This window comes from Chanos chanos, chromosome 6 (genome assembly GCF_902362185.1).
Source record: "Chanos chanos chromosome 6, fChaCha1.1, whole genome shotgun sequence".
NCBI classification, from domain to species: Eukaryota; Metazoa; Chordata; class Actinopteri; order Gonorynchiformes; family Chanidae; genus Chanos; species Chanos chanos.
The window spans coordinates 4,566,165-4,580,046 of record NC_044500.1 but is presented as its reverse complement, the minus strand read 5'-3'; the positions used below and the strand labels follow the sequence as shown (position 1 = coordinate 4,580,046).

The window sequence follows — 13,882 nt, the reverse complement described above, 5'->3', positions numbered from 1 at the left end:
TATCTACATTCACAAACAGAATGTTAACTTTCAAGGTAGTTCCTCATCTGAATTATTTTCTCTAATAGTATTACGCACAAATGCAGTAAATACATATAGTGCTGATTAAATGTATGATGAGGTTTTGTTTAATGTTAATGACACCAACTCCTGTTTTTTGAGTTACATTTTCCTTTTGTCTCATTTCAGAGAGTGAAAAGAAGAGAATTCAGGAAGGTGAGTGTCCTCCTCATTTGATATTTAAACTCAATTTTCCACATTGATTTTAAAGTCTCATGCTTATCGATCACTTGCTATAAAATGAATGCTTACAAGCAGCAAAATAAAGTCAATAACAACAGTCAATTTTAATCATTGAAATAAGACAGCATTATAACTGTCAGTGCTGATTAAACAAGGGAAAAAACCTGAAGAAAAAGGTAAACATATTCAGAACAGAAATGCTTTAACTTTCCATTAAATATGAGGATCTGAATGTAAGAAAACAGCTAAATTATGAAGAATGGAAATGTGGAAATCTCACTGGTATTCTTCAGTGTTCACTTGTTGTTAATTATATTAAAATTTGTCCAGTTAATCATCAGAGACACTAGGCAGTCTCATTCTCCCATGACCAGTCAGAGTAACAGTGAAATGGGGAAACTCAGTCAGCACTGGGAAGTCAGACTTGGAGTCACAGATGGAGTCTGTTTTCTGTTTTCAGTGAATAACAGAATGGAGAGAATGACCCTGTTTGTTTTCTTTATTAAATATCATTTGTGCTGAGGTGCCCACTAAAAGTGCAGTTTTAATGGTGAAATGTAGAGTCAGAGAATACAATGCAGACATTAGCATAGACTTGGACATATGTTACAGTTTTGTACTTATTAAATTATTAAGCAATTTATAATGTATCCAACAGGAAATGGATATACCTCAGTGCTCTACAGGACTGTACTGAATGCAGAATTAATTCTACTCTGTAAACAGTGCTGTTAATTCTCTGTTTCTTTACAGATGCGGAAAGGAAAGAGGCAGAGATGAGGAGAGGTAGGTCCTGTTTTTATTTCTCTCATTTTATCTGAATATCTTCATGTCCTTTAGTGATGTGAACAAAAACTGAGTGTTTTCAGCATCTTACCTGAGTAAAATGTAAAACCTTGTAGTTCTTATTGTCAATCCTGACATCTGTTGACCAGTCATTAAGCTGAAGTCCATGTTACACAACTGACAACTCATCAGACAGTGATGATTCTTAGAAACTGGTGAAACTGGTATTTTTCTCCAATGTGACAGTATGACTCTACAGAGCACAGTTATGATCATTGTACAACCTCATTCAGATTTACCTAAATTCATGGAACACAAGGAAAGACAGACAAGGAAATTCATGTTTTCTTTCTAACACAGGAGCGTTGTGTCATGAAATTTTAATCAAAATGTTTATTAATGTTGTCTGAAATTCACAACGATGTTGCTCCAATGTATATAATTCAGTTCAAGTCATTTTAAGTGTCATGCATTGCATAAGAGACTGGATGCATGTGTAGAACCAGTGTTTATTTATCAAAGTCAGGCCAGAGAACAGAGGCTCAGGAACACAAAGACAAACAAAAACAATGGAGGACTCACGCAGAATTCAACTCTTACACTTATTCAGATCCATCAGGGTAAGGTCAGGTTAGACAAGACAAAGACCATAGAAAACCAGTGATATTTAAACCAAAAATAAACCAGGCTAGATTAACAAAAACAGGTTTACTCTACGATTGAGTGATTAATTGAATGAACCAAGAAAACAAGCAAGTGACTAATAATATAGAGGCAAGTAGACATGTCTCAGTCCTCTACAGTGCTGTCCTGAACTGATTCTACCCTGTAAGGAATACTGGGAATCAGCCGTTTATTTACCAGTAATCAGAGGAAAGAGACAGAGATAAAAAGAGAAGTGTCAAGTTTTTATCTCTCTCATTTTATCTGAGTAACGACATGTCCTTTAATGATGTGAGCAGATTTTGAATGTTTTAATCCTCTTACTCAAATACAATGAGAGAAGGGATCTTGTGTTGTTAATGCTGAAATCTATTGACCAGTAGGCTAATTAAGTTGACATTACAGAATGGACAGCAGATCAGAAGGTGTGAGTTTGTGGTGAAACTGTTATTTTTTCTCCTTGAATAACAGTGACTGTACAGGGCACAATGGTGATAATCACTGCACCACCTCATTCAATTTAACCTCATGTCAGGGGCTGCAGAAGAGACTGGATGCATGTACAATTCATGTAGTTTATTGAAATCATGGATAACACAGAATACATGTAGCAGTGACAACCAAACAGAGACAAAAGGATTAGATTCAAAATACTTAGACAAACTGACAGACACAGACACACAGACTTACAACTAGTTTCATGAAGTTGGGGATGTAGAGCTTGGTCTTTGGCTGAGACAAAGAACACAATTAAATAACAGTGGCATTTAGGCTATACAACCAAAAAGACCAGAGTAAATTAGTAAAAGGTGAGGCAAACTAAAAGAAACAGCACAGAAACGGGTGCAAACAATAAATAAATAACAGGAACATCAGCCTGGTGAATAATAGACCAATGATGCTGAAAGCTGATTGGTGGAACCAGAAGGAGGAGGAGACATGGTCATTACGCTGGAACTCATTAAACACCACTCCTCTCAAGGTCTAACAGTGGATATTTATGTGTCGTGATTTATTTTTTTTTTATCAGACAGTCTATCAATGTTCAATAACATTTGCAACAAGAACAATATTACTCAGATGCATATAGTTCTACTGAAACCATATAAACATTCTTTTTCAGGCCATCTGCTCTCTGTCCAAAGAAGTTTTTTTTGTCATTTTTTTAATATGTGTCCTGCAATGTTCATTGAGGTTCATTCGAGTAACAGCAAAAATAATGATCAAAGTCATGAAATGCTGTGTCTTTACTCTAAAAATCTTGTCTGTGTGTTTTACAGAGATTGAGAGCAGAAGGAGACTATATGCAGGTGAGTGTACAGTATCCAGTACTGAGGATCACTAGATCACTTTTGATCACACTGTCATGTTTTTACTGATCTGCTCATGACAGATGTGGAGTGTAAATGTGTGTGTGAGTCAGACATGGAGTCACCAACAGCTCTGTACAGTTCACTCAGAGTCATCAGAGCTGTCGTGTTTTAGTGAAGAGAATAACAGACATTAATGTTTCTCCTGGACACACAGAGTATGATTCACACACACACACACACACACACACACACACACACACACACAGACTTTAATAAAAATTCTCTACATTCTCTGCATTGTCTACAGTGGATGTGACTCTGGATCCTGATACAGCACATCCCAAACTCATCCTGTCTGATGATGGAAAACAAGTGGAACATGGAAACACACGACAGAATTTCCCTGACAACCCAGAGAGGTTTGATAGATGTCCCTGTGTCCTGGGGAAAGAGGGGTTCTCCTCAGGGAGATTTTACTATGAGGTGGAGGTCAGGGGGAAAACTGCATGGGATTTAGGAGTGGCCAGAGAGTCAATTAACAGGAAGGGAAAGATTACATTAAGCCCTGAGGATGGACACTGGACTATATATCTGAGGAATGGGGATGAGTATGAGGCTCTTGCTGATCCTGATGTTCTCCTCTCTCTGAGACAGAAGCCCCAGAAGGTGGGGGTGTTTGTGGATTATGAGGAGGGTCTGGTCTCCTTTTATGATGTGGAGGTCAGTTCTCATATCTACTCTTTCACTGGTCAGTCTTTCACTGAGAATCTCTATCCCTACTTCAGCCCTTGTAATAATGATGAAGGTAAAAACTCTGCTCCACTGGTCATCACTCCTGTCAGATAAATGTCTTTTCGTGAGTCATTTTTTTCTGTATTCTGTTGTGTTTCTTTTACAGTTTTGTTCTTGAATCATTGATACACTTGGGTGTTTAGTCTAGTAGTAATCTAGTTGACACTTTGTTTGTTTACTCTTTTCTCTGTTTACTGTGCTGTATATTAGTAAATTGGAAATTCAGCTGTGTGTGTGTGTGTATGTGTGTGTGTGTTACACATTTCCTACTCCAGAACATGTTAAAGCAAACCTGTATCTGTATATTCTACACCAGGGGTGGGCAAATCCAGTTCTGGAGGGCCGGTGTCCTGCCAGTTTTTGTTTTCACCTCTTAGCTACCTGTTGATTTTCACTTTGAAAACAGGTGTGCATGCTCTTTAGCCAGTCAGAGACTGTATTTAGTTGGACGACAAGAAAAACAGCAGGACCATGGCCCTCCAGGACCGGATTTGCCCACCCCTGGTCTAGACACTTCAAATATGTTGGTCCCCTCTTGTGATGGTTTGGGAGAACTGCATACATCTTCAGCATTTAAGGCCCTGGCAGAAAACGCTGATAATATTTCAAATCTTTTCGACAGAAACAGTTAAAATTTGACATGTTTGTGTTTCTTAAATTAAAGACAGATATTGTCATTGAATTGTTTGCATTTTCGTTTTTGTTTGCACCTCCTCTTGCTTCTCAGACAGTAAAGTGTTTTTGAAACAATGTTGATTAGTTATCAGGCAAAAGTATTGTGTCAACGTCTGATGGATCTCAAGTGCTCATTTAGCATTGATCTTGTTTGTTATATTGGAGATTTATTTATTTAACATGGAAAACCAAACAATGTCCAACACTGAATCAGTGTCATTTCAACACTTAAGTATTACAGTCACTCACGGCTGTTGAAATAACTGTGAATCAATAGTTGTGCCATAATTGATATCATTTGAAAGCAAGCCAGCACAGACAGCAAATGTAGAAGACAAAACACTGATTAGATTTGACTTTGATCTTCTGTTCACTCCATTTAGTGGGGCCCAGTTCCCTCGTGCTTGTGTTCCCCTGTTGTGCCTCTACTGTTCCTGCACGAATTCACGAGACCTGCTGCTGCAACGGCAAGACAGCCATCTTCCCACCCGTACCAGACAACTGGACACCAGTAAACAATGTGAACAGGGGATGAAAGGCAAAACCAGTCAATATTGTTTCAGCTACATCGTGCTGTCAGTGTTGGCAACCTTATATCAGTTATGGCGCTATCACTGAATCAACGTTGTTTTAATATACAATACAAAACAAATCTCAGCATTAGAACAGCGATTATTCAGCTCTGGGTGAGTGCAGTATTTCAGTGTTGAATCAGAGCTGACATCAGTGTTGGACATGGTTTATTCTATCATGTTGAACAGATGGCAAATACAGGGAGTGAGATCAATGCTAGAACCACATTGGACATCGATAAAATATCAGTGTTGATTGAGCGGTTTTACCCGATGTTTAATCAGTGCTGTTTCAACTACATTTAGCCATCAGTAAGACAGAGCCTAAAAGCTTCATTAATATAGATACTGATTCATCCTCTCAATGTAGAAAACCTCCCTTTACATCAATATTGATAAGTGGTCTTTAAGCATGTATCTTTTCAATCCTGAAACCTTTACCAGACATCAAAGTAGACCCAATATTACCTTCTCAATGTGGAAAAACTCACCAAATATCATTTTAGAATAAATATTAATCAACATCACATTTTCCATATAGAAAAGCTAAGCAATTATCATTCTTGCTCCAGTGTTTGCTTTTCAACAATGACCATAAATCAGCGCTTTTGACCATACATCAAAGTCAAATCAATACCACCTTGCTACCTAGAATGTCTTTCTTGTATGATTGAACATGAGTGAGTAAAAGTTATGTTATCAATAGATACTCTTAATGTTTACTCGCTAATGATTACTGACACTGTGTGTGAGTCAAGAGGGACACCCTGAGTGTGAGTACGGAATTACAGTTGAGTGACGGCATAAACCAACCAATCAGAAACCCCTCATCACCACAGACTTATGCAAGCTGCAGGAGTGAGGAGGGAGGAGCTTAAAGTTTAGCTTCTCATTCTGCTGAAGTGAAAGTTAAACTGGAGATCAGGAACTTGTTCCTACTCAGTATTAACTCCAGAAGAATCTTCGCTGTGATAAACGTGGGTTATTACCACTGAATTATTCAGAGAGAGATAATTCAGATACAGAGGAATAAGGTGGGAAAAAGAGTGAGTGAAGAGTGAGTATGTGTAAGAGAGAGAGAGCGAGAAATACAGACAGAGACAGAGAGAGAGAGAGAGAGAGAGAGAGAAAGACAGAGAGAGACACAGAGAGAGAGGTGGTTTGTGTCTTTGTGTTTGAAGATGACACAAATAGTTACAAATATCTAACATCCATTTCATGCAAAATCTCTTTTATGTGATATTTTATGTCAAAGAAATCTTTAAAATGTTCATTTTTACAACTCTGGTTTAAATCACCACTGTGAGTGCAGGGTGAACAAGGATTAGCTCATATCAGCAACATTTTTGACGATGTCATCTTTTGTATTTACGCAGTCATGGCTTCCTCCAGCAGTCTCCTGTCTGAAGATCAGTTCCTGTGTTCTGTCTGTCTGGATGTGTTCACTGACCCTGTTACCACTCCATGTGGTCACAACTTCTGTATGACCTGTCTCAAAGAATTGTGGGACAGCAGTAAAGACTGCCAGTGTCCATCATGTAAAGAACAGTTCCAAGGACGACCTGAACTTCATGTTAACTCATTCATATCCAGACTGGCTGCTGAGTTCAGGAGAACAGTTCAGCTGAAAGGCAATCGGACCGAAGATGAAGATTTTAATGTCAGATCTAACGTGTTCTGTGGCTTCTGCACAGAGAAGAAACTCAAAGCTGTGAAGTCCTGTCTGGACTGTGGGACATCTTACTGTGAAACTCACCTGGAATCTCATCAGAGAATTCCAACCTTCAAAAAACACAAACTGATGGATCCTGTGGAGAACCTGGAGGACTATATATGCCAGAAACATGAGAGACCCCTGGAGCTGTTCTGCAGAGATGACCAGATATGTGTGTGTCAGTTCTGTATTGAGGGAGATCACAAGACTCATAACACTGTTCCTCTAGAGGAGGAGAGTGAGGAGAGGAAGGTGAGAATCATTATACACATTTTTATTGTGTCACATTTCTTTGATTTTGAACATGAGACATTACTATTTGAAAATGGATTGGTTGCACCATTCAAGGCTTCCTCAAAATAAACACTGAGATTCGAATGGTTTGACATCATATATAAGTATGAATAACCTTTTATTAGGTTTGTAATATTGAAGTAGTTTTTGTTCTGCAGTGCAGTGTGTCAGAGGTGTCTGCTCTACAGTGGTTAACCGTTTGAGAATTTCTCTCTCTGCCCACAGGCTCAGCTGGGGAAAACACAGACAGAAGTGCAGCAGATGATCCAGGACAAACTGAAGAAGATTGAGGGGATCAGACACTCAGTAGAGCTCAGCAAAGTCAGTTCTGAACAATTGACTATCTCTAATTTTTTCTTGCTGATGTGACGTACTGTCATATGGTCCCAGATGTCACTCACTGATGTTCAGTTCTTCAAAATTACAAAAAGTCTGATTATGACTCGTTCAGAAATTATTACAGTTTAGAGCCTGTAGTTTAAAGAGAAGTGTGGTAATTTATTGAAAGGTATAGATTATTGTTTATTTTTTTTATATGTTTTTCATTCATTTGATCAGAGCAACACCTATCTCTCTGCAAACAGCTAAACAACAAAAAAGCTGAACAATATCATCTGTATATATTGCGATATTTTGTCTCCTAAAACATTTCCCAGACAGAAATAATGCACATATTCAGATAATCATAATGTATGATAATTAATGCAATGATACATCTTTGAAACTGACTCTAAACACAGGACCACACAGGATCTTTGATATTCAGTGAGTGATATTAATGAGTGAAACTGGCTCTAAACACAGGATCACACAGGATCTTTGATATTCAGTGAGTGATATTAATGAGTGAAACTGGCTCTAAACACAGGACCACACAGGATCTTTGATATTCAGTGAGTGATATTAATGAGTGAAACTGGCTCTAAACACAGGATCTTTGATATTCAGTGAGTGATATTAATGAGTGAAACTGGCTCTAAACACAGGATCTTTGATATTCAGTGAGTGATATTAATGAGTGAAACTGACTCTAAACACAGGATCTTTGATATTCAGTGAGTGATATTAATGAGTGAAACTGACTCTAAACACAGGATCTTTGATATTCAGTGAGTGATATTAATGAGTGAAACTGGCTCTAAACACAGGATCTTTGATATTCAGTGAGTGATATTAATGAGTGAAACTGGCTCTAAACACAGGATCTTTGATATTCAGTGAGTGATATTAATGAGTGAAACTGGCTCTAAACACAGGATCTTTGATATTCACTGAGTGATATTAATGAGTGAAACTGGCTCTAAACACAGGATCTTTGAAAGCTGTTTCCTCGTCTTTTATTGTTCATTTAGTGCAGATTTTGAATCGTTGTCTTCAACGGTTAAAACACCTCGTGCATGTATTGATAACTATACGCATACATTTGCTTTTTGTTCCTCACAGAAAAACACTGAGAGAGAAATAAGAGACGGCGCTGAGGTGTTGACGGCTCTGGTGCGTTTCATCGAAAGACGTCAACCTGAGCTGACTGAGCTGATGAAGGAGAAACAGAAAGCAGCAGAGAGGCAGGCTGAAGGTCTCATTAAAGAGCTGGAGCAGGAGATCACTGAGCTGAAGAGGAGAGACACTGAGCTGGAGCAGCTCTCCCACTCTGAAGATCACCTCCACCTCCTACAGGTCAGTGTTCCTCTCTCTGCTCAGTGACAATGACTCTGCACATGACAGCACAAGACTCCCCCTGCTGAGAGATTTCTCCTCTCTCCTGCTGGACTGTAGGTTTACCCAACACTGTGCAGTCTTCCATACATGAAGCTCTCCACTGATATTAGTACTCCTGGACATCTGCGTGGGGACACTCTGAGGCAAACACTGCTCCTGCTGGAGAAGACTCTTAATAAGACGTTGGCTGAAAGTGGTGAGTAACATTTTCAACACTTTTATAAAAAACATATATCTCGGTTTACCCAGCAATGTGCAACTCTCCACACACCACACACTCCACTGACATCAGTATTGACCCTCATCTGTGTTTGGACATTCTGAGGAAAGTTCTAGAACACCTGGAGAAAACATTCACTGAGGGAATGGAGAAAGTGTCTATAATAAGTTCGTCATACTGTTGTATTCTAATCTATGTGAGGAGAGTAACGTTATGGTAAGAAGACAAGTGCCCGTTGAAAAACTGGCGAGTCCCCCGCAAGTGGAAGATCCTACAAAAGCACTGACTCACGGCACAGACATGTCGAGCTTCCAGATGGGCATGTTTTTAGGTCGCCGATAATAAGGGGATTGCATCAGATCTGAGAATACATTCTAAAGAACCATGCGATTTTTCAGACGTTCACTGAAATTAGCAACTTGTAGTGCTTTAGCACTACATGCATGGCAGACATCACATGCACCATGAAAGAACACCCTAGTGGATGTGTGATGCATGCACAACATTCCTCTTGTGTGAAAGAACATTCTCTAACATTCTCTAGAACGTTCTCTAACGTTTAGACCATGGCTGCCCTAAAGGACACTGCCAAGAGTTCTCAGTAGGTGTTAAGCCATTACGTGTTATCTCAGCATGTGAACAGTTATGTGAAGATTTAGTTTGTGGGTTATGTTACTTTACATCACATTTTAAAGCCATTTTTGAGTGGAGGGAATGAGGTGTTTGGATTGTGTGTTGGTTTTAAAGGGTTGAGGTAAACGGGAGCAGAAGTAAGTTAAAGGCAGACCGAGTGGATCTCCACAGTCTGAAAACAGAGTAAAGAGAGGACACTGTATCAGTTTTAGTGACTGAGACAGAGAAAGCTCCTTTTGCTACAGAGGTCAGAGAGAGAGAGCGATAGCATATCTGCAGTTTGGTTATTCCCCATTTCAAATGGACCAATAAAGTTCATTGCCCATTTCCACCAAAGGCTTTTTGACCAAGGTACAGGCAGAGGAGAAGCAGGATGAATTTTCACCAAAGCTGTCATTCAGGTGACAACTGTGGTGTGGTGGAGTGCACCAGGGTATTGGCCACTAGTAGAGGTCACTGAGGCCCTATTTAGTACACACAGTACCATGGTTACCTTGTGGGCTAAAGCAGTCACAGAAGACAGCAGGGACAACGGGCTTAACAGGACGACTTCCTTGGAACAGATAGTTTTCCTTCACTGAACGTTCAGTCCTGTCTCTGTAGTTCAGAGTCCTGTCAGATACGAGATGTTTTTTTATGGGAGATACCAAAGAGTTGCACAGAACCTTGAAGCACAGCACTCTCACTGGGGGGACAGGTAGACCCAGAAGCATCGAGCTCTACAGTACACTGAGAGCTGAGAGCAGTGGAGAGAGGAGGACTAGACACTTCCGTCCCAGCAGGGTGATGCCGGACTGATGGAGCAGGCATTGGTGTTCATTCGCTACCGTCTGTGCCTCTCTAAGCTGCTGTTAGACAGCCCACAGTGTGCTGTATTGCCCAGCTGGAGGAGGCCTGTGGATAATGATATGATCTGAGTTTACTGTGTGCACTGGGGAGGCACTGTGGGACGATGGACTTCACACTCTGCACCTGGTTTGCACAGGCAGCTCCCAGTCGCAGTCATGGCCTGAATCACTGGAGTGTTGCCGACACGCTGCTGGTAGACGGAAAGAGCAGGGTGGCAGGAGATGAACCCAGGGTGTATCAATGGCTCAGAGGCTGTGTCCTTTGCTTGTATCTGGACTAACCAGATAACTTTATCAGAAACGCACGGGCTACCTCAATGTAAGATATAGCGCTGTAAGTTCCAGCAGCTCGACTTCCTGAGAAGAATGAGTGAGTGCGGCTGGGTAGAGTGGCACGTTTGGGCAAAATGACCCAACGTTTTTTTTACTGTTTATGGGTCACCTTGGCTGCACAACAGCCAGGGGCACTGGCTAAGTGGCTTTCGTATGAAAGTCATTGTTTGCGGAGCACAGACCTAGGAGATGGGTCCACTGCAGGATTTGTAATTGGTGCACATAGTTTGGACTGGCAGTTGCTCTGCACTAATGGACTTTGAATGCTCAGCGGCAGACTTATTGCTTGCACTCTGCCCTACCGAACAGACGTAATACTCAGTGCTTAGTCACAGGTCTCTCACTATACTGGAGCTTGAATTATTTCCCCACTTGCAAGTCGCTTTGGATGAAAGTGTCATCTCAATAAATGTAATGTTAATGTGCTGTAATGTCTTGATCCAGATACAGTGGCTTTATTAAGGGTCAGTTAAGATTCAAGTAAAAATCTCTCTCAGGTTCTCTGACCATGCAGGTTATTTACCCATCTTATCTCTGAGCCTCTCTAGAATGTTCTGACAGAAAGCATGGGTAGTTGTGTGCTTTCAAACCACCGCTGTTTATCCAAGCAAGGTATCCTGTGTGCCCTGGATACACTTAGAAAATTACAGGAAGTGAAATAGATGGCATATACAGCGGAACATGCGCCCTAATGGATGACACGTGTAATGCAGAGAGCACAACACCTTGAGAGTGCAGTGTTGCCTTGAGAATGCGCTATCATGCAGAATGCGCGTGTCATGCAGGGTCAAATTGCCAGAACATTAATGAGGCTATTGTTGCACAAAAAGCTCTGACCTTTGAACACGTTGCATCACTCAGCGATGCAAAAAAACAGGTGAATGTCTTCTCGAACATGGCTTATCAGAGGAGATGTGTGCTACCTTCTCTCTTTTAGACTGAGGTCACTGCAACTTCAAAAATAAACACTCTCCTGTAATAAAACGTGCCCATAATCTGGGTAATTCAACGGAGGAGAGAGTAGGGAGACAAAAAAAACAGGAATGTTTTATTGATCTTTCTAGTGGTGTGTAATATGAATATTTTGCATTTCCCTTCTCACTTATAGAGAACATATAGAATTGTCAAAGCGTACTCTATATTTTCAAATGATTATGTACAAAGTGATAATACTGCTTGTAATGTAATCTTTTTTTTCCCTACAGAACTTAAGAGAATTAAACAATATGCAGGTATGTTTTTTTGCTGTTATTGTTTAAGTACACACATATTCCATGGCCAGGGTGGATACATTCTTCTGTGCATAAATTCACACAGTCACTGTCTTTGGCCCTTTTGTCTCTCTCAGTGAATGTGACCCTGGATCCTGACACAGTCTACCCTGACCTCATCCTGTCTGATGACGGAAAACAAGTCAGAGATGGAGACACACAACAGAATCTCCCTGACAACCCAGAGAGGTTTGATAAAAGTATCTGTGTCCTGGGGAAAGAGGGGTTCTCCTCAGGGAGATTTTACTATGAGGTGGGGGTCAGGGGGAAGACTGAATGGGACATAGGAGTGGTCAGAGAGTCCATTAACAGGAAGGGAGAAATTACTCTGAGCCCTGAAGATGGATACTGGACTATAATTTTGAGGAACGGAGATGAATTTGAATCTTGTGACACCTCCCCTGTCCCCCTCTCTCTGAGACAGAAACCCCAGAAAGTAGGGGTGTTTGTGGATTATGAGGAGGGTCTGGTCTCCTTCTATGATGTGGAGGCCAGGTCTCATATCTACTCTTTCACTGGTCAGTCTTTCACTGAGAAACTCTATCCGTACTTCAGCCCTGGTCTTAACAGGATTGGTAAAAACTCAGCTCCACTGGTCATCACTCCAGTAAGACACGTGGAATAAGAACTCCGACTTTTACATTAACCTTTAAGGCAAGTGCTCAAATCATCAGAATCATTAATAAATCAGTTAAAGAAACATAAGAGTTGTTCTTAAATTCACGTAAACTGTATTGTCCAAACACTGATTGAGTTTGAATAAATATTTATTTAAAATATATAAATAATAAATATTTATTTATATCTGTCTGTACTTCAGTATCTAGTTTCGCTTACCAGTCACATCCAATCTATTATGACTTTTAATTTTTTATGGTGTTTTTCTCTTCTCTAATATTACAGAAAATACATCATTATTGAACGGTATTAGCGTATTTTTTTTTTGTGTATATACGAAGCATATAAACAACAGCAGCCAGTCGCGAGTAAAAAGTTTTGGGATTATTGCACCTGTTGATTTATTATTGAACATGTGGCTCTAAATGCACATGTGAATTTGTAATTTATTAATTATATGTTACGGCTGTAGTTTAAAAAAATCAGAATAACTCATTAATGTGCTTTTCTGAGACCCACGGATATCTGGCCTGTTCATAAGCCTACATTAGAACTGGCGTGGATTTGCAGCATGATGGCTTCTTCCCATTCATTCCATGTAAACACGCACACGCAAGCGCGCGCGCGCGGATTCATATGTATTGCCCTACTGAATCAGCGACACATTACATTAAAAAAATGCTTATGCAAGGTCTAGAAGAAGGTGGATGTTGCACTAAGTGAAGGTGTTATGACATTGATTTTGCAGTTATTAGTGGCATACATTGCATAATTAAGGGATTAAAATCTTAATCCCTAAAATATGCGCTTTACAAGTTACGAGTCTTTGACTTCTAGGGGGATTTCAGGTATTACGCATACTTTGGATAAGAATCTTTTTTCGATTTTAGGAGGACGGATTTAGGTTCACCACGCTTTACGAGCCAGCAACCGGTTCGTTTCATGATGGTAAATCTTTTTTTTGGAGTTACGAGAATGCCCCTTTTCCCACCAATACGCCACACCAGGTCGGGAGGAGGGCTGTATTAAACACCGTACACTCTTGCTTTTCGTGTTTACAACACCGTTATATGCGAGCAAGCAATCAATCCACCATTAGAGAGGTACTGACCCTTTAGAAAGTATTAGAATATTAGAAAAGTATCGACTGTTGGTATCACTGTTGTTGGCACAGACACATCATTTCGG

The 13,882-nt window shown here is 40.1% G+C and overlaps 2 protein-coding genes across 4 annotated transcripts in view; both read left to right on the top strand.

Moving 5' to 3' along the window:
- Window positions 1–3,851, top strand: part of LOC115814056 (butyrophilin subfamily 2 member A2-like) — an 8,751-nt gene extending 4,900 nt beyond the window's left edge. Inside the window, exons 4-7 of the mRNA XM_030776778.1 lie at window positions 190–216; window positions 997–1,029; window positions 2,973–3,002; window positions 3,313–3,851. Coding sequence (XP_030632638.1) covers window positions 190–216; window positions 997–1,029; window positions 2,973–3,002; window positions 3,313–3,851 — 629 coding nt within the window. The remainder of the gene's footprint in view (window positions 1–189; window positions 217–996; window positions 1,030–2,972; window positions 3,003–3,312) is intronic.
- Window positions 3,852–6,422: 2,571 nt separating this feature from the next.
- On the top strand, window positions 6,423–12,715 carry LOC115815806 (E3 ubiquitin-protein ligase TRIM39-like). Of its 3 annotated transcripts, XM_030778820.1 has the most exons (7): window positions 6,423–7,010; window positions 7,278–7,373; window positions 8,496–8,729; window positions 8,829–8,964; window positions 10,132–10,158; window positions 12,002–12,037; window positions 12,154–12,715. In XM_030778820.1, the coding sequence occupies exons 1-7, from the start codon at window positions 6,423–6,425 to the stop codon at window positions 12,699–12,701; spliced, it is 1,665 nt and encodes a 554-aa protein (XP_030634680.1). In that variant the 3' UTR covers window positions 12,702–12,715. The 3 variants fall into 3 exon arrangements, with proteins under 3 accessions (XP_030634680.1, XP_030634679.1, XP_030634678.1); XM_030778819.1 differs by lacking the exon at window positions 10,132–10,158 and having other exon boundaries at window positions 8,829–8,967; window positions 12,011–12,037; XM_030778818.1 differs by lacking the exon at window positions 10,132–10,158 and having other exon boundaries at window positions 8,829–8,971; window positions 11,970–12,037.
- The last annotated feature ends 1,167 nt before the right edge of the window (window positions 12,716–13,882 follow it).

What these genes read in the sequence shown, in the direction of transcription:
- LOC115815806 (XM_030778818.1), top strand. Translation starts at nt 6,423, where the DNA reads ATGGCTTCCTCCAGCAGTCTCCTGTCTGAAGATCAGTTCCTGTGTTCT. An exon ending in ATCACCTCCACCTCCTACAG is followed by an intron (nt 8,730 to 8,828) that starts GTCAGTGTTCCT and finishes GCTGGACTGTAG; the next exon opens with GTTTACCCAACACTGTGCAG. An exon ending in GAGAATTAAACAATATGCAG is followed by an intron (nt 12,038 to 12,153) that starts GTATGTTTTTTT and finishes TGTCTCTCTCAG; the next exon opens with TGAATGTGACCCTGGATCCT.